This window comes from Coenobita brevimanus, chromosome 13 (assembly GCF_032717465.1).
Source record: "Coenobita brevimanus isolate Jiangsu-jjx chromosome 13, ASM3271746v2, whole genome shotgun sequence".
NCBI classification, from domain to species: Eukaryota; Metazoa; Arthropoda; class Malacostraca; order Decapoda; family Coenobitidae; genus Coenobita; species Coenobita brevimanus.
The window spans coordinates 54,281,205-54,307,912 of NC_136966.1; the positions used below are offsets into that span (position 1 = coordinate 54,281,205).

At 43.0% G+C, this 26,708-nt stretch overlaps 1 protein-coding gene across 1 annotated transcript in view; it reads right to left on the minus strand.

The window, feature by feature from the left end:
- LOC145415838 (putative glutamate receptor) overlaps positions 1–26,708 on the minus strand; it is a 79,583-nt gene that overhangs the window by 51,148 nt on the left and 1,727 nt on the right. Inside the window, exons 2-10 of the mRNA XM_080285020.1 lie at positions 24,131–24,221; positions 23,477–23,635; positions 21,781–21,931; positions 21,010–21,227; positions 20,347–20,498; positions 19,625–19,732; positions 18,459–18,622; positions 16,303–16,456; positions 15,754–15,902 (exon numbers count right to left, since the gene is read on the minus strand). Coding sequence (XP_080141146.1) covers positions 15,754–15,902; positions 16,303–16,456; positions 18,459–18,622; positions 19,625–19,732; positions 20,347–20,498; positions 21,010–21,227; positions 21,781–21,931; positions 23,477–23,635; positions 24,131–24,221 — 1,346 coding nt within the window. The remainder of the gene's footprint in view (positions 1–15,753; positions 15,903–16,302; positions 16,457–18,458; positions 18,623–19,624; positions 19,733–20,346; positions 20,499–21,009; positions 21,228–21,780; positions 21,932–23,476; positions 23,636–24,130; positions 24,222–26,708) is intronic.

Genomic DNA, 26,708 nt, shown 5'->3' on the forward strand with positions numbered 1-26,708 from the left:
CAACCTCATTGAAAAACAAAGCCGTAAAAATAATAACAAGATGCACCAAATCATAAATCTAGATCACTTGCATCAAGAAACAAAAATGCTTCCAAAGGTTATATGAATATGAGAGGCACTTATTTCATTGCTTCAGCTCAAGACCGATCCCAAAGATGCACCAAAATCATAAATCTAGATCACTTGCATCAAGAAAAAAAAAATAATGCTTCCAAAGGTCATATGAATATGAGAGGCACTTAGTTCATTGCTTCAGCTAAAGACCGATCCCACCCTTGTAAGTTCATGTTGCATCATCCCTGTCCGCGAAGAAGCAAGAAACGAACAAATGCCCAACTCCACACAGAGTATCTCAGCAACATCCTCACTTCACCACCCAACACTACGGTTCACAGACCTATACATAAACACACAGCCACCACATCCATCCAAAACCTTCAACCACACAGCAACCTTCACGAACCACCAGCAGACATACATCCCTCAGAAACTGCCCTACTCAGAGGGACATGACTACACCTTACCAGACTGAGATGCGGCCACCACTCTTCCCTCTACAATACCAACACAACAAAAGACAACCCACAAGTAATCCAGTTTGCCGACACTGCAGTTACCACATCCACCACAGTGTGACAACACTGACAGTACTTCAACATAGCCTCAACAAGAGACTTCGGGAGAGCGACCAGTCCAAGTCGTCGAGTTCCTGCGGTCCACCGGGTTCACAACGAAATGAGCCTGAGGTTGCAATAGTAACACTACCACCACCACCACCACCACTGTCACCAATAACAACAACAACCATAAGGAAGATTTTTGTCACTGGAGGGATTAGATATATATAACCTTTATTAACATTTCTCTTCTGTGATCAGTTTGGCAAAGATTTGCGTCTCCTTAGCCGGTACTGCATGGTAAAATAAGATAATACATCGTCAGTACATCATTTCTATAACACTTCTTCCTAGCTAACGACATATTTTAACTTCCCATTTCCTGTAACAACTCTGCGTTCGATATGGAGAGGTAATAGTTTTTGGCCAGTTTTGAGAGTAGCCCATAGAGGACTTTATTGAAGTGGGCAAATTTACCAAAACTAGATGTAAAATTTATATTTCTCCATCTGGAATGCTGAGCAGTAGCAAGAGATTAACACTAAGAATACGATGCAAATCAAGAAGTCCTAATGAATGGATGCGGAACCTTAGTGTTATCTCCTCCTTTGAACTACGAGGAGTCAGGATGCAAAAAGTCGAAAATCTCCAACTAATTATAATGAGTGAACAATAGTTTGTTATATAAACGCTCTAAGTCTGTCTGCCTATTCCCAGACGCCTTCATCCCACAAAAGAATACTCTCCATTTCTACCAGCCCTACGCCTTTAGGCAGCGCTTTCTCCAATTCACGCCACCCTCTGCCATACGTGTACAGCGTATCGCACTCGTACTGTAGGCTACATCTGTCCACCCCATCCTCCATTTCATCATCGGCCTCCCCCTTCCTCTCCCCGTTCCCATTCTCCTAGTCAGTTTCTCATTCTCCAGTCTTTCCACATAACCAAACGATCTCTCCTAATATCTTCTGTCATATCAACATGAACAAAAAATATTATGTAAGCATAACTGCAGAGCTATTGTGTTTATATGCAATTTTCTGGTATTTTCCTTGTCTAACTCTCATTCTCTTTTACAAATTCCAAGCATCGTCTGTTGCCGTTTTCAGAACTACATAAATACCATAGTGCTTAAGAGTTTTGTTTTGTTTTTTAGTGGTGTATACGATTATCTTAAGTTTACCAATTACTGAACACATTTTCAGTTTTAGTGAATTATGCAGCCGCTACTTTTCGTGGCGCGCTGAGTGTGGTTAATTTGTGGCATCATTTATGCAGCATGATAAAACTGTCGTGCCTTTGCCTAATAATACTTCACCTATTATTTAAAGGTCTGATTGCGTTTTTCAGAGGCTGTGTAGGTGAAATGAGGGGAACCGAGAGAAAAAATGCAAGAATATTGAAGTTCAACCAAAAGGGACGGTATGATGCAAAGATAAGGCGAGACTAAGGCGGAGCAACGGAGAGGTAAGAAGAGGTGTAGTGCGAATGAATGAAGCAGCGAATGATATTTTGTATTTACCATAATCTACATCATGTTTCGTAACTTCTTTAAAGTTGACCACCCAGTCTGTGGATCACCCAGTTTTACGCCAGTATTTCATTAAATCACCTTGATGAACAAACAGTAAACGGAAATAATTAACAGCGAAAGGCAGTAATAAACAGTAGCATTAAAACGGTCTCTGTCAGTGACCAAATTCTCCATACAGCAAAACTGAACTAATACAAAAATTGCTTCCATGAGTAACCATATTTATCTCTTCCAAGAGTGGAAGTACTTTGAGAATAGGGGATGGGGGGGGGTGAGAAGAGAGGAAAGAAATATAAACTTCTTTCCTCTCTTCTCAGGATTTCCCTCTCCTATGGGAGCCGAATTGAAATTCGGCTCTCATAGGAGAGGGAAGGAAAGTGAATGGAGGTGAGACGAGAAAGGATGATGAGGGGAGAGGGAAGGAAGAAGGGTGGGACAAAGCGTTGAAGGATGAATGATAGTAACTGTAAGACAGGAGGGAGTGAGGGCGAACAACGAAGATAGTGTGAAACCTGACACTTTACCGTGTCACCAGTGTATATACTTGGCTGAGTGGCAGAAACGAGATATCAAAGGTCAGGTTTAATATCCATCTCAGATTGGTGTTGGATCTTTATTGCCAGTAGTGTGGAAATCATGGACTCACAAAGATATGCTTTAAAAAATATGCCAAAACAAGGCGATACGTTGCGGTAAGGCCCAGAAAATGTGCAGTTCTTTAAAATTACTTTCACTTTCCATCCTTCTTTGGACCACTAGGAAACAAACGATGGACCAGTAGTGATCCATTGACCATTGATTAGGGGCCCCTGAGTTATACATTCTAACGCAGTGTTGGGGGGGACGGATAACGAGAGAGAGAGAGAGAGAGAGAGATCCCTGTATACAGTGAAGAGATTACTAATACGCTGATCATTTTTGTGTTAGTCATCTAGAGTGCATTCCTGTTTTCATTTATGGTACTGTCAGATGATATTCACCTATATTAATCTCCCCTAGTATGAAATGGAAGGATGAAGTGAAGAGATATATGAGAGAGGTGAGTGAGCTGGAGGTAGAGCGGCCAAATGGTGGAGAACGGGGTGACATGGAGGCGATTTGTTCGTGGGCACATCATACTGGATTGAGGCGTCTGACTAGATAGATAGGCAGTATAATAACGTTGTCTTTATTGTTCTTGCCATCGCTGGACTTAGGTAGATACCGTGTACTGACGAGGCTGAAAGAAACGGTTACTACCCTTTTCACTCCCTTATTTCCTCCCTGTTCATCCCTCTCACCCCAAGGATTTATTTTTTTATATAATTCTTGTTACAGCTGGACGCTTTTATTCAGCTTAGGAGGAACGTCTGACAGCCAAGAGGTTAATGAAGGCTAAATATATCTAACCACCCCGTTCTATCGTAAGGCAAGGAAAAAAAAAAAAAGTCAGGAGAGAGCAAGAATAAAACAAAATACGTAGTCACTCAGAATGGGTAAAGTCCTTCAGTGGACAGGATTCTCGTTGACTTGGATTTCGTAATACCTCTTCCTTGGCTATTTGTCTTGCCCACCGCTCCGTATGTAAGTGGTGCAGTATTTCCAAATTAAAGTTCTTTTGCCTAAACCTGGCCCAGATTTTCATAATTTTGCAGCCTGTTTCATGTAGTTCAGTGACAAAATAGGCAATGCTGCGGCTGTACATCAATTCCATAACTTTTCTTCACATCTTGTACCTTGATCCAGTGTCAGACTATTGTTGTAGCTCGTCACTCAAGATGGTAGGATATCAGTCTTAGATCAAGTTAGCCCCTTGAACCCGAGAACGTAATTATCATTTTTTTTTTTCTCAAACTTCATACAATATCCTTTAGCTTCGGGAGGACATCTAGTAGTGAAACCTTTAAGGTGGGCTACGTCTATATATCCGTCTTAAGTAGGAATAGAAATGCGAAATTTTATCTTCGTGGCCAAAGCACTAATTGTGATAGTTTTTGACACAGGACTAAGTGATGACATAAATCGTTGTGTGCATGATTGTTGCTGTAGCCCCAGGATCGTCTGAATGTGAACTCAGTAGACTGCAGGCTGCGGTTGTCCCTCTCCTGCACCCTACCATCCTCCTTTGAGGGGATAATAGAGACAGGTGAGAGACGTTTGTATAACCTGGCAGCTCCACCACCCGGCTATATCAGCCACCACATAAGGCATCCCTCTCCAGCACCGATAAAGATAGCAAATTGTCTGTTTTTAAACATAAACAAAACGCAAAGTACTCGTAGATAGTCCGCAGCCAAAGTTTTAAACAGGCAAGCGCAAAATCAAGATAATCCTAACATTCAGATTCATATAACTCACTCACAGCTGGGGGGGGAAAAAAAATCGCTCGACATTAGGTGGGATGGAATTCTAGAGCACACAGTTTAATAAAATCGTCTGGCCTTTACCTGAATAGAATACAAGAGTTGTCTTGATCAGAGTGGCATAAAAGTAACATAAAGGGGCGGGGGGTGGAACATTAGAGGTAAATGGGCCAGTAATGATATGGTGGAGAAAATAGTGAGAGACGTGGATGCGACAGAGCACGAAGACGGGAGCTGCTGCTTAACCTGGTAAGTCAAAGGACGCAGTTTTCATTTTATTATTTGCTATCTCCAGACGATTTTACTTACTTTGGGAAGGATGTTCAGTAGTGGGGTGATTGATGTAGGCTGTATCTAACCCATCCTTTTCGAAATCTCTCCGAAACTGCGTGTACATAAAAATCTCTGACACAAGAATGTGTAATATACCGAATACCTCACTGAGCAAAGGGGTGTTTATTTACCATTCACTGCCTATATAGTGTGTTCGTTTTCATCTGAAGGAAATGTAATTCGATCAGCCTTAGTTCTGAAGTATAAACGAGTCTTGTTTCTTAGTCAGATCAGCCCTCCAGTCTGACTACACTTCCATCAACTGAACTGACAGGGGCTATGGATCTTTGCCATGGTAAAGCAGACGCATCATTCAAGTCCCTACACTCCGGGGGAAGACGTCGTTGAAGGGCAAACAACGTCTTTGACGCTCTTTTCTCGTGGGCTGACTTCGAGGTGAGGACTCTAATGTGAGTGTACTTCGCCAGCCCTCCAGTTAAACTCTGACGAGGATTTTTTTGCACTCTAGTGAGGCCAACGTCATTGACGCTGCCTCCGTGGGGCTCGGAATATGGATGTAAACATAATATGGCAATTACAGTATGACATAACTGTTACTAACACAGACTTGGAGCAATGACAGGACAGACTACTTCACATGGAAGTACTCTATATGAGCTGGTGAAGAAGAAAGAGGAGGAAGAGGAGGCTAAGATTTAGGCTTCTCGACTACATCAATATCAGCCTTTGACTGCTAGGATTTTTCTCGGCTGAACAAAATACGTGTGGTGTGAGCCTGTATGTACGAGTATAATATACTTACTCGTGCCCACGGCCGTGAAGAGGTCGGCTGAGATAGTCCGTAACCCTTTGAGAACCACAAGTTTTCTAAATTGTATTTAATCGCTTGATACTATCGTGAGTAATATATCGATGCATAGGTTACCAACAACAGTGAAACTGTTAGCGCAGGCAGTTTTTTTTACTGGACATTATTAAAGTTACTCATAACTTATAACATTTTCTTTGATATTTCGTTTCGGTGGTCTTATTAAGGTATACCTAATGTAAACAACACTGGGCATCCGTGTGTATATATGTACCACGTTACTCATCTCAAAACATGTAATGTCACTTACTGTAACAACTTTGTACCATGTATGTGCCATTGTATGTCTTTGTTCATTATTGTGTTTGTAATGATAATTACTTCTATTCCTTCTATGCCCTAAGATACCGATTTTTTTTTTTCTCTCTCTGCTCTCATGTACCCTTCCCTGCTTGGCCTCGAGGGACAGTGTTCCCCAGAATGTTGGGGCTTGGCCTGTACCGAATGTTAAAAAAAAAAAAAAAAAAAAAAAAGAGTATCTGAGTTGGAGGACAGTATGATCATAGCACGTTGTTTTACATCAAGGGATCTGCAGACATAAGCAGAGTTGGTGAAGAAGTGACATCCAGACCAGACGGCAGTGGTTGTTCATGGTGGTGGTGTGGTAATGGTGGAAGTTACTGTTGTTGGTGGTAATGGTGGAAGTTGGTGGTGGTGGTGGTAATTGCGGTAGTTGTTGGTGGTGGTAATGGTGGCAGTTGGGGGTGGTGGTGATAATAGTGGTAATTGGTGATGGTGGTGTTGGTAATTGCGGTAGTTGGTGGTGGTGGTGATAATGGTGGTAGTTGGTGATGATGGTGATAGTAATGGTAGTTGGTAGTAGTGGTGATAATGGTGGCAGTTGCGATGATGGTAATGGTGGTAGTTGGCGGTGGTGGTGATGGTAATGGTGGTAGTTGGTTGTAGGTGGCGGAGGTAGAGGTAATGGTGGTGGTGATGGTGGTCATGGAGGTAACGGTAGTAATTTGTGGTGGTAGTGGTAATGGTGGTTGGTGGTGGTGATGGTAATGGTAGTTGATAGCGGTAGTGGTAATGGTGGTAGTTGGTGGTGGTGGTGTGGTGGTGGTGGAGGTAACGGTGGTAGTTGGTGATGGTGGTGGTAGTAGTAGTGGTAACCGGAGATGGTGGTGCTGGTGGTGTTGGTAATGGTAGCGGTTGGTGGTGGTGGAGGTAACTGTGGTAGTTGGTGGTATTGGTGATGGTGGTGCCAGGAGTGGTAGCTGGTGGTGGTGTTGGTGGTAATGGTGGTAGCTGGTGGTGGTGGAGATCCATCCATCCATCCATCATCCTATCCTACCTTGTCCCATGAGGAGCGTAGGAGCCTGGGGCTAGGCAAGTTAGTCCTGACATTTAAGATGAGAGTGGCCAGCCACACTCATCCTTGAGTGGCATTGCGTGAGCAGTAACCCCACCACCCATTGGATATAAACCACTGGCCCAATCCGATTGAAGCGCTGCAATTACCCACTAAACCACCAGGCGCCATAATTTAGTTACATGATTACCACCCTGCGTAGTAAAGGGTTTCCTGGTGAACAGGAAACCATTCGGCTTGTCACTTAGTGTAGTCACCCATAGACAGGAGGAACAGGAGTGAATGAAGGAAAGATGAAAGAGGGAGTGTAAAGTCACCCGTAGGCAGAAGGACGAGGAAAGAAAGAAGTAAAAAAAAGAAGAGGAATGAAGGAAAGGAAGGAGGAGGGGAAAGGGCAGACACCCGAGAGCAGTACTACATCGAGTGAGTGGATGGTGAGCGTCCCCAACTACCATAGTGGTAATTGGTTGTGGTGATGGTGGTAGTTGGTTGTGGTGGTGGTAATAATGGTAGTTGGCAGTGGTGGTGACTTGGCAATGGTAGTAGTGGTGACTTGGCAATGGTAGTAATTTGTTGTGGTGGTGATGATGGTGGTAGTTTGTTGTGGTGGTGATAATGGTGGTAATTGGTTGTGGAGTGGTGGTGGTAATTGTGGTTGGTGGTGTTGTAATGGTAGTTGGTTGTGGTTGTGGTAATGGTGGTAGTGATGGTGGTGGTAATTATGGTAGTTGGTGGTGATGGTGATTGTGGTAGTTGGTGGTGGTGTGGTAATAGTGGTAGTTGGTTGTGGTGGTGGTAATGGTAGTAGTGGTGGTGGTGGCAGTTATGGTAGTTGATGGTAGTGGTGATGGGAGTTGTGGTGGTTAACAATGGTAATGATGGTGGTTGGTGGTAATAATTGCGGTAGTGATCATACAACCATGAATATTGGTGTAATCATCACCATCATCACCCAATAGATAATCTGTGTGTGTGTGTGTGTTTGTGTGTGTCCTTAGGATATCGATTGTTCTACAAAGACAGACATGAGAAGAACGAGGGGGGCGAGAAGAAGGAGGGAGGGGGAGAGAGGAGGTATGGAGAGAGGGGGAGGGTGGAGGTAAAGGGGGAAGAAGGGAGAGGGGATGATGCGGGAGGGAGGAGGTAAGGGGGAGAGGAAGGAGGGGGGTGGGGGGATGGAGGAAGCGTGTTTTTGAGGGAGGAGGAAGAGGTGGAGGGAAGGAGAAAGAGAAGGACAAGGAGGGGAATGGGTAAAATGGAGAGAGGGAGGGGGGTGGAGGAAAGGAGGAAGAAGGGATGTAAAAGGGGGGAAGGTGGTGGAAACAGGCAAGCTTGTGGAGGGGAGGGAGGGAGGGAAGGGAACAAGTGGCTGGAAAGAATTGGGGGAAGCTAGAATTCTTCGGCTTTTGATTAGTGTGACTTGTAATGTGAGTAGTGAAGACCCTTTACGATTTGGGTAAGATATTTTTCCATTTTCTTCCCATAGTGTTTTTATGGATTATAGTTTGCATTGTAAACACTCCTGAGTAGTTTTCATGCTTACTCAGATAATGGAAATCGTGATAGATGATTATAGAAGGACAACAGAGCTGCGTGTGGAGTTCGGTGTGTGTGTGTGTGTTTACGTGGGAGAGGTTGTTAATGCAAATATCAGTCATAACAAGCTCGATATAGATCAGCCACACCTACAAACAGCAGACACTCATGATAATCGCCGGAGAACCTAATGCAGTACACTCAAAGTTAGGCAGCAACACCTCCAGGCAAGCCAGCCCTAATGGAGTCACCCAGTATCCGCACCTTACAAGCACACATACCGTACTCAAACTACTTAAACAACCACAACCAGCTCATATACAGGGAAACTAGCTACATTACATCTGCACCACCAATGAGCCAAGACTAAATTATAGTTGTGACATTGTGGACACCCTCACCTCTGACCATTTAGGATTATATACAGAGATACAGATCAGTATAGCATTCAGGAGAATCATCAGACCAAGAAAGTACATTACCATACTTGCCAAACAGTACCATAAAGAACAAGCTGGAACTGTGGTATGAGAACTACGCATCTGCATCAACCGACGAATTCAACGAGCACCTAGTAGACAAAATAGAATCAGCAATCATCAGTAAGAAAGGAGGAGAGAGAGGTCAGCCGAACGCCATGAAGAGATGTTACAGTAGTGACGAGGCATTCCATGGGATCAACAGAGTATAAAAAAAAATTAAAGAAGAAATTGGAAAGTAATACGAGTCCTAAAAGCCTTACGATTTTTAAGAGAATGGCAAAACAAGCAGAAAAATTCAAGCTTAAAGCAAGAGAAATACTGGACCAGCTTCCTTCAGACCATCAGACATCACAACAAGAGACAGGGAGGAAGATCAATATCATCCATGGAATGAAAAAGAGACAGCCACTATAGTCTATTTGATTGCCCTGTGCACCTGAGATGTATGGCGCAAGTAGGGCGTATTTGATTCGCGGCTGCTGATTGGCCGTCGATGATGTCATTGAATTAAATACAGGCATGTATTGTGCAACATGTGGAGGAAGCTGTACACCGTGGGTGGATAATTTACTTCGTCACTCATCTTAAAAACTTTATAATCAACTTTTAAAGTAAACTTTTAAGGTAAACTTTTAAAGCAGATTTTGACCTCTATGGCTTCGGAAATTATGTCATGCAGTTTATATAGATATGTATGTGCTAAAACAAGAGCTGTAGATTTGCATTATCAGTGGCCAGTCAGCGGCCGCGAATCAAACACACCCTATTCACCCCATACATCTCAGTTGCACTGGTCAGTCAAACAAGGTATACACATTAATCCTATAGCGAAGGCTGTGGAATGCATACAGCATGGTCGTCTGTATTCAGTGAAAATAATCTACCACTCAAAGCAAGACATGCAGTTCACAAGAGAATCATGAAGCTCAAGGTAGGTGAGGCACTACACAAGGCACATGAAATGGATGACAGTCCAATCAGCGAAGAGGAATTGAAGACGAATCAACAGCCCGCGGGATGGAAGGGAACCACCTATGCAGTAACACCCGTTTAGCAATAAACTGTCATCCCTTTCTGTTCACCTCTCAAATGCAAAAATTAATCGTAAATCCCAGTCCTTCATATTCAGCAGGTCAACTTTGGAACTGTCTTCTGTCTAGATTTCCCTCAGCCTATTATCTCTAGTCTTTTAAACGCAGTGTGTACAGGAATCTCGGAATGAACGGATCTTGAATTGGTTCTTATTTTTATTTTCTATTGGAAGGATCCATATTTTAGGATTCTGGCATTTGACTCCTTTTTCTTGCTTAGGATAAGTTTATGAACTTTCTTCTTACGATCAGTAAAAGTCCCATACTACGCCGGTACACACGATCAAAAAAGTATTGCACAGGAAGGGTACGATGATATCTGAAATGATCAATATAGCTTGTGTAGTCCTTGGAAAATTAATTATCATCTGAATATGCATCCAGTAACTATGTCAGCCATAAATTGCCACAAGAAACCCCTCAGTGACATACTTATGGAAGCATGTTTAGCAGCATGGGAGAAAAATCATCAAACATTTCTAGAGTCCATCGTCCGTGGCGTCAAATTGTTTCAGGCCATATGTGCACCGATACGTTTTTGATCGTGTGTACAACATGATACGGATCCATCCCCAAAGCCTGCAAGAAGGCCATCATAATCCCCATATGTAAACCAGCAAAGCCAGTAGAGTACAGACCAATGTCTCAAACATCTTGGCCCGTATTCTCGTCGGTGAAAAAATCTCCCTAACATCTTTTCATACGCGATTTTTTTATCTGGTTCGTTAATATCCTTTGAAACGTCATTTATACAGTGCATGATGACATTAGAAGGATTTATGTAACTGAGAATAGGACAGAAAGATGTAATAAGCAAAATAAATCGATTAGGAAAAGGTGTTAGAGAGCTTCCATAACTTAGGAGAATACAGGTCTTTGTCTCTGCAAAGTTCTTTGAGAGGATTGTTCTCAACAGGCTCCTGTGTGTGTGTGTGTGCGTGTGTGTGTGTGTGTGTGTGTGTGTGTGTGTGTGTGTGTGTGTGAGAGAGAGAGAGAGAGAGAGGGAGCGGAGAAGGAAGGGGGTCAAAACACACCAGTTGATAAGCCTGTTATTCCCAGTTCAATAATTCCTCTGAGAACAGCGTGGTGGGATGAGTGTCAGCAATATAGCACATGGCCATGATTAAGTCCGCATATATAATACCATGTTATGTCGTCTCTGACTTTTTCATGTAACACCAGACGATTTTATCCAACTGAAAGTGAGCATATGAATCTGAATATGTTAACTATGTCATCATTAATTCTTCCCATGATTGGGACAACTCTAATATTGTTTCATCAGACGTCAGACAGTTCTGTTCAGCTTACAGCAAGGCAAAGTGTGTTAGTGTTAATATTGACACCATTAACCTTCTCATAGTTGTGACAAATCTATTCTAGCGAACTCCAAACAATTTAATTCAGCTGAGTGAATCCTAGGAACGTGAGCGATGATGCTGTCACCATTAATCTTCTCACAATTGGAGCAGCTCTAGTATTTTGTTCCAGCTAACACCAGACGTTACTGTTCAGCTAGAAATGAATATTTAAGTCTGAAGTGATGATATTACTCCCATTAAGCCTCTGATTCAATTCAGCCAGAAGTAAGCATAGAAGTCTGAAGTGATGATATTACTGCCATTAAGTCTCCTATTATCAAATCAACTCTAGTATGTCAGCAGACGTCAAAGGAGTCTTTTCAACTGACGGTGAGTCGTGGGAGCCTGAGGGCGATCATACTGTCACCATTTGGGGGAAGGCGGTGGCTGAGTCGGTAGAGAGGCGGTCTTTAGTCATAATGGATTCAGCTAAGCGTCATGGCAACTTGAGCGTTAACACTGATACCATTAACCCTCTCAAAATCAGGACAACTTACTGTATTCTATTCCATGAAACTGCAGACGATTTTATTCGGCAAAGATTGTGTCATAGGAGCCTAGAAGTGTTAAATCAAGAGAGTTTCCTGCCACCTAATACAGTGGCCGATAGGCGACACAGTACATTGAAGGCTAGCGGTGATGTCTTCTATTTTAACCTCTTCATCGCGGTGAAGACTTATTTTATTATTTTTTTTTTTTTTTATCTCTTCATCGCGGTGACGACTTTTTTTTTTTTTTTTTTAATTCCTGCTTTCTCCACGCCATTACTTCCGTTCAAGGGAGATTAGAGCGGTATAAGCCTACTCTGAATTCGTTAACCCTTCCCCATAGTCAGCTTGGCTTCGCCTGACGGAACCGGGCCACTCCCACAATTTGAATACAAAGTCGTGGCTGCATGAAATTTGATGAACCATAGTTATAAGGTAGGAATGAGCCTGTTTGCTTACCAGTCAGATTTACCCTCCAGTCTAGTTCCATCATGGCCATCAACAAAGCTGAAAATGGCGCGTGTTTATTGACAGGTGAAAACAGACGCGCTTGGTAAGGGGTTTTCTTGAGTCGAGAAAAAAAAAATGGCTATAGATACCAGTAATAGAATAACAAATTCTTCACGCATTGCCAAAGAGTCCGCATATTAATCCCTTGTATTTTTTATTGCTACCTGAGGACGATTCTTATCAGCACGTGAAAGACTTCACGCAGTAGTAGTAGTAGTAGTAGTAGTAGTAGAAGTAGTAGTAGTAGAAGTAGTAGTAGTAGTGGTAGTAGTAGTAGTAGTAGTAGTAGTTGTTGTTGTTGTTGTAGTAGCAGGAGTAGTTGTAGTAGTTAAATCCCATGCTCATTTGAACGTAATCCCAGTAACTGTTGGCCAAAGCTTCCCATTTTGTTCAGTCCACCATTCTTCGGACGGAGAACAGTGAGGGGGCTGTGGGGCGTTTGTATAACTGGACAGTTTCAGCACCCGGTCACATCAGTGCCATCACTTGAAGGCGTCCCTCTACAGCACCTTCATATGGAAAAGAGGGCCAGTGGGGTTTGTTTCTAATTCCTTCTCTACCTGACGTCTCTCCAGATTTGGCTGGAATAATCGGGTGGCAGCAAAATTGTAATGAAACTATGGCACAGCACTGAAGGAGATAAATCAAGAAGGCGTCCTGAAACCAAACATTGTGATGTAGGGATGGCTCAGGCAGCTTTACAAGAGTGTATCGTACATTATTTAATACTTCTCATTCGTAATTCTTGAAAGATGTGGAGTGAGGAAATCTGTGGACACCAGAATTGAAGAGTGTGTACTGAGATGGTATGGTCATTTGGAGAGAATGGATAACAATAGAATGGTGGAAAAGGCATATCTGAGCGAATTTGAAGGAGGGAGGAGGCAGGGTAGGCCAAGGAGAAGATGGAGAGATATGGTGGATGAGTGTGTGAGGAAGAGAGATTTGGAAGTCGGTGAGGCTAGGGAACTGACAAGAGATAGAGCTGGGTGGATGAATATTGTGAGGAGAAGTGCATGATTTGGCACCCGTTTCTAACGCGACAGCGTCCGGATTGACTATCGGATACGTTTATGTGAAGCTACAGAACGTGATGAATGTTTTTGGCGTATCCGATGGAGATAGGATTCCAGGAGCTTGCATGATGAGTGAATGGAAGCGTGGACCGTTGGATTGGGCAAATTTAGACTGTCTGGACTTTGCTATTCCTCACCCTGCCCTAGGGTAGGAAAGGAGGTCCGGATGATGATGAAAATGATGATGATGATGATGATGATGATGATGCTGAACCACTGCACTACGATTACGCATTAGTTTAGGATATTTTTCTTTTATTCCTCGACGATCATATTGAATTTGGGGATAGCCTTTCTTTTTTCAAGGATCAAATGAATGCCATAACAGAATCCTCGAGTTTAGGAAGTTTCTCCAGAGATGAATGAAGTCAGCTGGGGACAGTATAAATACAGTATAAAAACATGTTCAGGCTGAAGGGGGTTAAGAACAGACAAAGTGGTACTTGCATTTAAAAGAATTACCGTATTTATTCTTTAGCAGTCATAATACATAAAATGAGATCTAAATATGACGACCCATTCTTATCACAGGTCTTGAAACTGATAATGCTTGGTCACAATATATTTCCATGTATTACGCAGCATCCTAAATAAATATACACATAGCGCTAGTAATTGCAGTATTGTGGAAGGAAGCAATATATATATATATATATATATATATATATATCCCTGCTCGTGAAATATTACTTTGTAGTGATGACCAGGCTTGAGTTCTGCTTCGACCTAACTGGGATGGACTAGACAGGGGCAACCGTCCTAGAAGGGCCTACAAGCAGCAGTGTAAAAGCACTCCCTCCACCTGAGTCATAAATCAACTAGGATGGATATTTTGACTGTTTACTTCTCCCACTTCAGTCGAGACCCTCTTGAGCCAGAGTGTCAGCCGGAAAATGTGATGGCCCTTCCAGGGTGGGGAAGAGAGGGCGCACAAGACGATGGCAAGACCACTTCATCCCCCACCTCTCCCGAGACCTTTCTTGAGCTAGAGCCCTAGTCAGGTTGGAGACGAACCTGCTCGAGGATTGCTACCTTTCAGTGGTGTGCAAGCCCGAGTACTGCTTGGACCAAGTAGGAGCAGACTAAATAGGGCCTATTAGCAGCAGCCAGATTAAAGGCACTCCCCCCACCTGAGTCATAAGCCAGCCAGAAGGGGTATATTGGCTGTTTTCCTCCCAGACAAGTTTAGGAGATGTCTGTGTCCTGCAGTGGAATGTTACAGGCTGCTGATGATGATATATCTAGGGGGTTCCATACATACTGCTCCTTTCACGACGCCGGGCAATTTCTCGTGTGTTGTGGGGACGTCACAGGCAGCGTTATCAGTATCTGTCCTGCATTATATATTCATTTCCTACTCCGACTGCCATGCCTTACACCCGCACCAGCAGACTGAGCCGTCCACAACACACAAGATAATACCAGGTGAGTTTCTAGTGCAGTTCCATTTACTGACCACCGTATAGATAGATAGATAGATAGATATAGAGATATAGATACAGGTAAATATAGATGTGACCAGTGCATGAAACTTGTACTTAATATGATCATTCTTTTAGGTGGAAAATCAACGTGAGAGAGCAGCATTGAGACGAATTATAAAGTCTAAATCTTGGGACACATGGTGGTAGTTCCCTGTCGTAGTGGTGTGAGGGAAGCAGTTGGGTGGTGAGGTGTGGGGTGAGGGGCGCATGAGTGTTAGTCTAAGTAGTAGTAGTGAGGAGAAACTAGTGATTAACAAGGCTACCCGTCATCTGTGAGCCAGGTAGACTGTAATAACAGTGTTAGATGAAAACTTGACTATTATGTATCCATCCTGGATGACTGCCAGTGCTGGCTGAGTGACGTGTGAACTCAAGTTGTGATCCTAAACAACTTTTATTAACAACTTTTCCTTCTGCAGTCAATACTTTGTGAGATTTGAGTTTTCGACATAACCATACAAAGATACATTTCGTACAAAAATAATGACCATCGACTTCGTCTACCTGGCTCAATATTTATAACGAAACAACATGTGAGGGGAAATAACGTCCAAGATCAGCAGTGAGACAGAACTATGTGGACTAATTCCAGGGTATTTGGTAGTGGCAGGCTGTTAGAGCAGTTTGAGGGGTTATAGTTGATTAATTAAGACAGTCAATTATCCCCTATAGTACGAGCCATAATTACAATATCACTTGCCTTTTTATTCGTCCGTGAGAAGGGCTGGAGCTGTAGTCTGAGCAACTAGTCTAACTTGCAGGATACTTGTTAGTCTCTGATGGCCGGATGTGCGAGTTAGACCGAGATATGCTGATGTGTCGAGTGATGAGAGATGGAGTGGTCAGCACTAAGTTTGGCACCATCAGCGATGTCGTCAACGCCTGCAGTGATGCTGTAAAACCTCTGCACTAGGTGAACCTCAGTTTATTACCTTGAGAACCAATATAAAGGCAAGACAAAAAGGTATATCGAGTACTGAGGACCTTTATCAATGCTACAGGTGTTCACGACATCACTGATATGGTGCCAGACTTGGTGGAATGGAATATAGCCTAGTGATTTATCGTCATGTAAACAACCTTTTACTTGAGAGTACATTTCATAACACCGCTTCCTTGGCGATTAATTCTGGATACCTTAATATCCTTTTGTATGTTACTGGTGCAACTCGGTCGGTATCAGAATGACAGGAATAACATACAAGAGAATGTTAGGATGTGATATGCAAAATCAAAACCAAAGGAAGAGGTTACACGAAGCCGTCTGTGCCACCTGGAGAAGGGTCATAAACAGTAACGTCTACATTTCAGGATATGTGGTCTGGTGTCGGGATGTTGTGCGTGGGGCCGAGGTGTGTTGAAGCCTCGAATGGCGTGGGATGGAGTGTTCGTCAGAGACACAACACGTCCTCGCAACGACCACCTCCATCACGAAGGTCAGCAGCGCTAGACTTAGACCTGAAGAAAGAATAGGATGTATTTTAATAAGTAGGTAATGTTTAATTGTTATAATCAAGGTCATCACAAGATGGAGAAAATCGTCAGATCGGAGGCACAACATATCCTAGCCACGACCACCTACATCACAATGGTAAGTAGATCCAAGCTTAAACCTTAAAGGACAGACAAAATTGTGTGTTTTCAGGGGAAGGCGTGTAATCATCTTATAAGCTTTGTAAAATCGTCTGGTGGGGTACAGCTAGTCTTCACTACTATATCTCCACAAAAGTCAGCAGCGTCATCCTTAAACCACAGGGAAGGAGATGATAGGGTTTGAGCTCAGGTGTTGATAATCGGACGTCTCTTCTAAACTGAATAAAATCGTCTGATGAGAGGCACAAAACGTCTTCGCCACCACCTCCTCCATCACAAACGTCACCAGAGCCATACTAAAGTACAGAAGAAAGAGAAAATAGGGTTGACTTCAGATGTCGGCAGTAGCTGACAGATACAATCATCTTCACAACCTGACGTTTCTGTTAAGCTAATTATAATGGCCCGGTGGGAGACAAAAACTTACCTTTGCCACAACCACCTCCATCACGAAGGCTATTAGCGGCAAGCGTTAAGTTTTCAGATCAGTTCATGCGACTGTTGAGTTAAAATTAGGTCCAGTTAGGCAACCTCACGTTCATATACTGCAGAGAACTTCTGGTCCATCCACGTCCAGCCAGATTGATTTACATTCAAATAGTTTTGGTTCCTCTCAGTTATTTTCACACCCATGCATATCAGTTTACGTCTGCTTTGTCAGATCAGATTAGATTGTTACAGATCATTGAAGATTATGTTGTTAGTCCTAATGAGTCATGCCATTTTGTATTGGTTCAAGTCGTGCCCATGAAGAAGTGTGCCAAAAAAGCAGCTCAGTCAGTGCAATGATTTTCGTGATATGAAGTTCAGGACGTTCAGGTCCTTCTAGGTCCCTTCAAGTTTCTCAGAACTTTCAGGTCATTGCAGACCAATTCATGTTAACCTTATGAAGGCATTTTCATGTAATCATCCCTGCCGGTACAGTAATTTTCGGTGTACGAATTGAAAAGTGTGAAAGCCAGAAAGCAAAGTAATTTACCAGTAGTCCTAGGAATAAAGCGAACATCATTGTATGTAAGCAGGCCTTGACGCCATGTGCAAAATTGCATTTCTCTTGGTTCATAGCTAGTGGGAAACTGAATCAGTAGTTTGTGATCAAAAAGTGGGTGAGGTGGAGAGGGACGGAGGGGATGGACCGGGATGACGAAGGGCGGGTCAGGAGAAATGCAACTTATGAAAACGGGCATAGTATGAGGGACGGCGTTTGCAGTGGGAAGGATAACCTAAAGCTCTACTGTAGATAGGGAGAAGGTGCCAAAAGAAGGTGGGAGAAGAGAAATGGATGAGACAGGCTGGGGTGGTAGTGGGTGGTGGAGCAAATACGTGTTGTAGATGGGATGCTCAGGTGAAGTGAAGAGTTAAATATCAGTTTCCTCCAAGCGAAAGAACAACACAAGCTGAAGAGAAAGTCCGCCCAGTCTTTGTACTAGACGCCTCACATGACACATAAAAATCATTGTGAAAAGTGAGATAATTGAGTCTCTCTCTCTCTCTCTCTCTCTGCAGCCGAGAGTTCCTTTCTGCGCAGAATGAAATTATATGATGGTAATAAGAAATAAAAAGACGTCATCGTACCTAAACAAAAAAGACATCATACCTAAACTAAAAAAAAAAAAAAAATCATCACCTAAAAGAGTTGATCCTGTGAAGCCGTTGGTGTATTTTTGTGTGTTATTGTTGCTACATCCATGCACTTTTATTCAGCTTGGATTTCTCATACTGACAGGGTTGCTGAATGCAAGCTTGCTTAAAACTCTTACAATTCTTTAAGATTTTCCTAAGCTGAGCAAAATCATCTTATCGTTAAAATCATACAACAAAAGACGTGATCATACTATTGATGTTAACCAACAGAGCAGTGACTAACCTGAGCTGAGAACTAGTAATGGACCGAGGAAGGATTGGAGGTCAAGGGCGGCAATGCTTGTGGACGAGTGGTCAGCGGAAGGAGGCTTGAGGCACTGGGAGGTGTTGGTGATTTGTCTCTCCAGCCACATAGCCAGCAGACCAGACTCCTTCAGTTTCTGAATCCTAACACATCACAAAAAGAAAACAGAAAAAATTATGCAAGAATCTGACTCCGGTAAAGTTGAAGTGATGTACAGTATAGACAGCAAAGGCTTGGCAAATGGGAAGTGTTGGTGATCTGTTGCTTCGGCCACAACACGAGCAAACCAGACTTTTTCAGTTTCTGTGTCGTGGCACACGAAGCGGGATTCAATTATTGCATCATCTAACATCAGGGTCTGAGTTCGCTATCACATCTGAGTTGTACATTCCCTTTTATGGCGTATGGTGGTCTACAGTTTAACTCGGTTGGAGAAACCTGTGCCTTCGCGCAGTGGTCCTAATTCAAAAGGAGACTGACTATTTCTCAAATAAAATGCTGCCAGTGACGTAGGTCGGCATCTTACGACCGGAATTAATCGAAACTACGGTAGGTTAGCCTCAGACCCCGTACACCTCAAAGTGACTGATGTGGGACTGGCTGTTGCCTCGACCGTTTACTTTATAGGAGGCAATAATGGTCTGTTCAGTGACGGGCTTATCCTCGGCAGTCTGTGCATACTTTAAGGTATATGTTCAGCAAATGAATTTCCCATTGGCTACATACATTTTTAGTTCTTCGGGCCCAGTAAGTTAGTCTGTGCAAGAGTCTGTACTGTATATTCAATTAAGGACGAATATTTGGTAGTTTGCGGACCTGTATCCAGCATCCGAGTTTTATGTGTCACCTCTACGAAGAAATCGGTATATTTTGCATACACCAGCCTAAAAGTATGCCTTAACGTGTTTTATGTGAGAATGTGCCGGTAAGGAAGAGATGCTAGAGACAACCTTCTGATCTCTGGAGAAATAATTCTTACTTATGTTGAGTCATTAGGACAGTACGAGGGTGATGTAGACAAATTTTATTCCTGATCGGGAGCTGGTAGCAAAAATTTATTCCTGACCATCTTCACCAAAGAGCGAAACTGACCAAGAAGAAAGTTTCGTCCCTAACTCGTTCTTCTCTGCATAGCTGTTACTTACCAATAATCACTTGCCTCCAGGTACATTGAGTTGGTCCTGAATGCCATGGCCAGGTTGAAGCTGTGGATAATCTCTCTCGTGATGTACAGGTGACACACGCCCGTAGAGCTGGCAGATGAGTAAGGGTTAAGAATTCTGTATAATAAACAAGTGTGTGTGTGTGTGTGTGTGTGTGTGTGTGTGTGTGTGTGTGTAAGTGAGAGAGAGGAAATTCCAGTAGCTTCTTCCACATCTCCAAAGATAATTATTATAAAATTATCATAGTAATATAATCACCATTTACATATTTTCAATGAGACTGAACTAGACTCACCAGAAGAATAAAGGTAATAATCAGTTGAAATTTCCCCTCCAGATTCTTATTGATTCCACGATTCACAGTTGACACAAACCGTAAGTCCCATAACATGGCTCTCATAGATAATTCAAGTTTCTCCCCCACAAAAAGGAGTATCATTAATGTCTGTCGGCTGCACGAATGTTATCAGGGCAGACAATCAGTTTTTTATTAGTGTCAGTGGTCAACGTTACATTAAGATCCCCAACCGTTCTGCTTGGTGAACAGGGACAAGAGGGAACCGTACTTTGTCTAGAGTCTCACTGGTTAGGGAATCGTACTTGGATCCTTCGTATTGTTGCCAACTGGGCGTGCTAATCCATGCACCACCGGCTTCCCCATACCCCAGACACCAGCGTGTATCTGTATAACAACTGGCACACACCTGAAATCCCATGACATAGCTTTCTTCATGGTGGTGTGGTCGCAGACGGCGGCATACTCCCCACTGGCGATGGGTGCACGGGCTGCCCAGCAGTCAGGGAATGTCCCCGTGTGCCCCTCGTACAGCCGACGCCGCGCACCGTCAGGTGACTCCTGGTCCACACACATAGATAGATAGATGAACAGAAACAGTTAAGTGTGTATACTGACCACAGCTTGCATTAAAGCACAATTACTCAAGGTACAAAATAAAATTATATTAAGAGTAGGTGGTTCAGGGGAAAAGCATGGGCAGGTAGTTAGAGGAAATGTCTGCTGTTTATATGAACGCGTACTCAAACCCAGGCAGGGGCAGGGAAGTATTTGCTTAATTGAATTTCGTAAAAACAGATTTTACCAGTTTTCTACAAGTCGCAGTAACGTATCATAAAAAAAAAAAAGGTACACCTCCGGTCATGCCATTATATCAGTCGTGAGTGCAGCAGCTCTAACATGTGTTCATAATGGACGATACGTATTAGCACCAAAGTGGTGACATACGAGAACATCGTTTGAAGGTGTGTGGTACGTACAGTAGGAGAATTGGTGGGTCTTAAAAGAGATTATCAAATTTATAATTAATAATAATAATAATAGTAATAATAATAATCTCCACTTAGCCTACGCGGAAAAACTGTAGCAGCCAAGATCCCGACTCGAGGCGCCAGGGTATGTCGGTCTGAGTGACGAGGTCCCACATGGAGTCGATGGGGATGGTGATCCGGGGCACGGTGAGCATGGCGGTCAGGATCCCACTGTACGACGACATGAACACCAAGGACGCCAACAGCCAGGTCGCAACAACTACCCTGCTACCGTCCGTTCGGGGCAGCCATTCCGTACCTTTGAGACCCAGAAGCAAATAGTGATCAGTTAGCCTCTGTGCTACTAGATGTCTCTCCCAAAGCTAAGTAGATCTGCCTTGTGGTGGAAAAAAAAAATAAATCACACACAAAAATAAACCAGTAAATAAATAAAACATCATATTACTCGGGTGTAGTATGATTGGCTTTGTAAGGTTTAAGAGACTAGTGCAAGTTCTTGAACACTAAGATAGCAGAGGTATTGTGAGAAGTTGTGTGACTTCTGTGAAAATTTAGCCATAGTGAATTACAGTAGAGCCTTGAGTACTCAGATGACAAAGATGATGTGAGAGTTTATTCAGCTGTGGTGAGAGTTAGCCTTCCTGGGTTATCGGCATGGTCACCCAGATAGCAGAAGTGGCGCGAGGAGTTAAGTGACTGTGGTGAGTCTGACCATCGTGAGTTAGAGTTTTAAGCACCCGAACAGCAGAGTTGGTGTGAGATGTTTTGTAGCTGTGACAGAATTGGTGTCAGAGATTTATAGGACTGCAGTGAGATGTGGGAAGTAAATTTGGTAACGGAGATAGCCCAACCTTCCTGAGTGAGCGCCTTCAGCACCCAGAGGGCAGAGGTGGCGACGGGGCTGCCTTTGATTCTCTGCTGGAACAGACTGGCTTCTTTTGCCATCACACCTAGAAAGCTCAGGAACACAGCCAGCGTCCCGGCTAATATCAGCAACCACACCTGGGGTACAGATTCGTAAACACACTTACGATTAGTTCCCTGTTGTAATGAAGATGTGTGCTTACGGGAAGAACAAGGGAAATGGTCTATACACTCCTTTCCTGTTCAGGCAAGTCACAAGCAAGCGTATGACAAATTGTCAGCGCAGCGCAACTTGGATGTGTGTTTGCGGGAAGATTCTGACTTATAAACAATCGTCACTCATGGGCCCAGATTCACAGCCAAAGTTATGGTAATTTCCTTATCGTATTTACTCCCCAAAGTGCTGGAAGCACGACGGATAACTCTCCCCCCCCCTCTCTCTCTCTCTCTCTCTCTCTCTCTATCTATCTATCTATCTATCTATCTGTGTGTGTGTGTGTGTGTATATTTTACCAGTATAATTCAAACAGTTTTTTCTGACGTTAACCAAATTTGGAGGAAATGTTGAGGCTCATCCAAGGGGTTGATGCAGTGTTTTGGGGAACAGTTGACCGAAAGTCAGCTTACCCAGTTTTGATAAAATTAGGCCAAACTTGGCAGAAGTGTTGTGGGTGAGGTAAGAACGAAGGGAGTCGATTTTGAGATTAATCAGTCAAAGGTCATAGTCACGTGACAGTATCAAAGTTCGACCCGTATGTGTGTGTGTGTGTGTGTGTGTGTGTGTGTGTGTGTGTGTGTGTGTGTGAACAAAAATTATTAAAATAGTTCTTATCTGATATGGACGAATTTTGGCGACTATGGACAACTCGAACCAATTATGCTGGTAGTGTGTGCCTGGGGAAGCCTGCCACTCTTTCATCAGTGGGCCTTACTACCAGGATGCCGTTGTTCTCGTTCTTCATGGACAGAGTTAAGTGGTACGTGTATATAAGATTACCGGCAATGTGGAGGGGAGTTACTAGGAATGTGAGGGGCAAGCTTGATTTTACCGGGAGTGAAGGGAAAGCTTTCGACAGTGTCATGGGGTAAAGGTGGATTTTCCATGAGTGTGAAGGGAAGCTACTAGAAATGTAAGAGGCGAGAGTAAATTAAGAGTGAAGATAAATTACTGTTAAGAGAAGTCAAGAGGACTGCCAAAGACAGCACGAACGCCAGGAACCAAAAATTAATATATCGTTAAACAGCCCTTATGAATTTAGGGAACGGAGAGCCAGGGCTAGTTTGTCAGTAGTGTGAAGGGCCGGAATTAATTAACCGGTAGTGTGAAGGGCCAGGACTGATTTACCAGTAGCATGATGGGTCGTCATTAATTTGTCGGTAGTGTGCAGGTCCTAAGGCAGCATGCCTCATCGCTCTCTACTGGGCCTCACAACCGGGATTGCGCTATTCTCGCAGTAATTGACAGGGACAGTGGAGAGCCAGAGTGAATTGTGAGGTCCGTGAATTTACTAGGAATGCAGAAAACTGGCGTTGATTCACCGGGAGTGCGAAGGCCCTAAGAAAATGCCACTAGTTCCAAAGACAGGTGCCGCGAATGAGAAGAACCAGAAAGAGTTAATGTACCGGCAGTGTAAACGCCCAGTGTGCTCAAACCAGGAACGAGGAGAACCAGAACTACTTTACCGGTAGTGTGAAGGGCCTGAGGAAACCCGCCACATCGCTTTCCATCGTGGGCCTCACCACCAGGATGCCGCTGTTCTCGGTCTTCACAGGTACAGAGAAGTCGCACACGGTGTCACGGGAGGCGGTCACTCCAAATGGGCCGAGGGCGAACTCCACCTCCTGTGCTCGGAGAAAGGAGGAAGAAAGGTGTTACCAGTTGTTTCGGCATTATTGGAACTTTGTCATCATCATCATCGTTTTCCATGCATTATCAGTACAACGGTGTGGTCGGAATCCTGATACAGTATTAAAATAAAAAGCATATGTTGACAGCTATTTCGTAATTGCTGCAACTTCATCATCAGTATTGTAATCATCATCATCATCATGTCTCCACTAGTAGCCAGTAATGGTGTAGGACTTAGGCTCTTATTCTAGGTGGTATAGGAGGCTTCGTAGCACCTCTTCCATAGCGATTTATTTCCTATATTACACCTTAACGTTCTCGTGTATGCTGCTTAAATGTAAAATTGCTTTAAAGTCCACATGCTTTGTATCAGTATGATACAAAAGGGCAGAACAAGACGCCAAGGTAGGATGTTCTGAAAGCTCCAAAGCCACTCTGACTACACCCATGACACCCATGTTAATGAAGAATTTTGTAATAATACTCACCCCGCGCTGCATCATCCCCAGCATCCCGGTCCAGTTGCCATCAGGGAGCGATACACCCCACACGTGGTCCTCGGGCTGCATCAAATTATACCTGGCAAAGGGAGAATAAACTACTGTACCTTCTTCAGAAATTTATAATTGCGAGTAATCAAAGGACCGTCTCTGGAAATTAAGATCAACTATGCTAAGAGCAACTTGCAAAGAAAACACACAAAAATGATTCATTTTTTTTCCAAGTTTTCATTAAATAGTAAGGAAAGCGGGGATTTAAAAAGTATAGAGAATAGGCTTTTTTTTTTTTTTTCGGGTTTTGACAAGGTCTAGCAGGAATTTGGGGGGAATTTTATGCGTGATCCATGATGGTGTATGTAATAATTTCATCGATATCCTATACTACTATTGAATATAATACAGTATTATAATCTACAATAAAAACTGTTCTTTATAGAGGTTGTTTACCCTGCTTAATATGTGAATTAAAACATTGAAGCCGACTAAACAGAGTCGTTAACCACAATTCATGCTATGAAATTGGTCTCACAGGAGCTGAGAAGCGCAATAGTTCTTCTGAAACATCTAAAATTGTTGGACAGTTGTTTGAAGCTTTGTCTACTTACAAATCATTACCTAAAGGATGAAGTTTGGGATTGTAATGAAGCGACAATACATCGCGTCAAAATGAGGGGGAGATTTTCTTTGTACATAGTAGACTGGTGAGCATATGATGATTATGTAATAGGCTGTTAGTCAAAATAATGTACAGCATATTTTGTTCATGTCAGATCTAATGGATTTTTTTGTGAATCTAGCGGAATGTTTTACGCTACCCTTAATTTTTCTTAAGATTTTCGGCTTTGTGATGGGTTTTCATTTGCGTCGAGTGAATATGATGATAATTACTATCGGATATGCCGTATTTTTGTATTTTTCCCTCCCATCCTCCCATCACCACCACGGCAAAATAAGGAATTTCCGATAACGAGGAGTATCGAACATCAGTTGAAACATGAAAAAAAAATCAGAAAAAAAAAAAAAATTAATATCTATCTAGGGGCTACGTCCCCTCAGACCCTCCCCCCAACTTGACATTAACCATCCATACCGCTACTGGACCATGAAAGGCGCTCAGACCTCTACGCCATGATAACAGGAAGTTCTCCCTACGTGTCAAGTGGGGTTGGTGGAGGGTTAGTGCCCCTCCCTGTAAAACAATTAACTCTAAGCCCTTGGCCACCCCGTTTGGGATACATGGCGTCTGGCAATGAATGAATGACTGAAACCTTCAGGACGATCTTAACCTCCATAAAGACGTATCACTGAGCTATACATTATGGAGGGACTTTCTCTTAGGTAGAGCCGCGTAGTTTGTGTGCACGCCCCAGGACGGAGCCACTCAGCTCTATAAAGCTTAGTGGACGGCGCTGATGTAGTGGCAGCCATGATAATGCACCTCGCCGGACGCCCGCGCCTTTTGAAATCAGCCGATGAAACCGGAAATATGGTGCAGTGGTCCACTGCGCAACCTACGGAAGCAACAACGAAACGGAGACAGCTAGCTAAGAACGGTTCCGATTGCGTTATCGTGGTGGAGGCGACGAATGTGGTGTTTCAGTCTGGGTTTTAATATGGCGTCCAGTCACACCCTCGCTGCGACAATAGCCCGTTCATAATAGAGCTCAGCGAGACGTATGTCTGAAGGATATGCTAAAGAGATTGATTTGATTTGAAATACTTATTGTTAGGAGATGAGAAATGTCCTAATGCACACTGAGAAAACCGTGGGGCCACGATGAGATAACGAAAAAAAAAAAAAAATGGGCACAGGGAACGTATATAGATTAGGGTAATTGGCAGTCTATATTCATTATCTATCTCATGCTGATTGGTGGCTGAACGCTGAACAACAAGTGTGGTTTGTACCACTTCGTCTATATATCGTGGTTTGTACTGCCGACGTTGGTGTCACGAGACGAGATCCTTTATTTTTTTTATTTTTTTATTTATTTTTTTTTCAGAATAGCCAAATATTGCTATACCTCAGCCTGTCGCCATATTTAGATGAAAGCTATAGACAAATTCATGGTGTGTTTGTAAACGAAAGATTTACTGTAGCTTGGTGACTCCTGCTGTTTTATATAGTCCCCCAACCACTGAAGAAAGAAAACTAGCTATTGATGAGCGAAAATTGCAAACTTGCTCAGAGTGCAGGGGTTAAAACATTTATTCCTGTCGACAGCACGATTGTCATTAAGGCAAATAACAAATTTGATTTTCAGATTTAAGGAAGGGATAGTTTCTGGAATCTCCACCTCCCCTCTCTAATGGGAAAGAAGGGTGGGAGGGAACAAAGGCGTTACTGTTGCTTATTCTATGGTAGCATCCTATATTATTTTAATATATAACTGTCATCCAAAAGGGAATTTTCCTAATTTTGGCAATTGTTTGTTCGTGTTGTATATTATGAAAATTAGGCTCATTGCACAATCATCATCGTCATCCCTTTAAAATTTCGAGACTGATCATTCACTGTTATTGCAAAAACCATAGTGCACAGTATGCAACATTTACATATGACGGA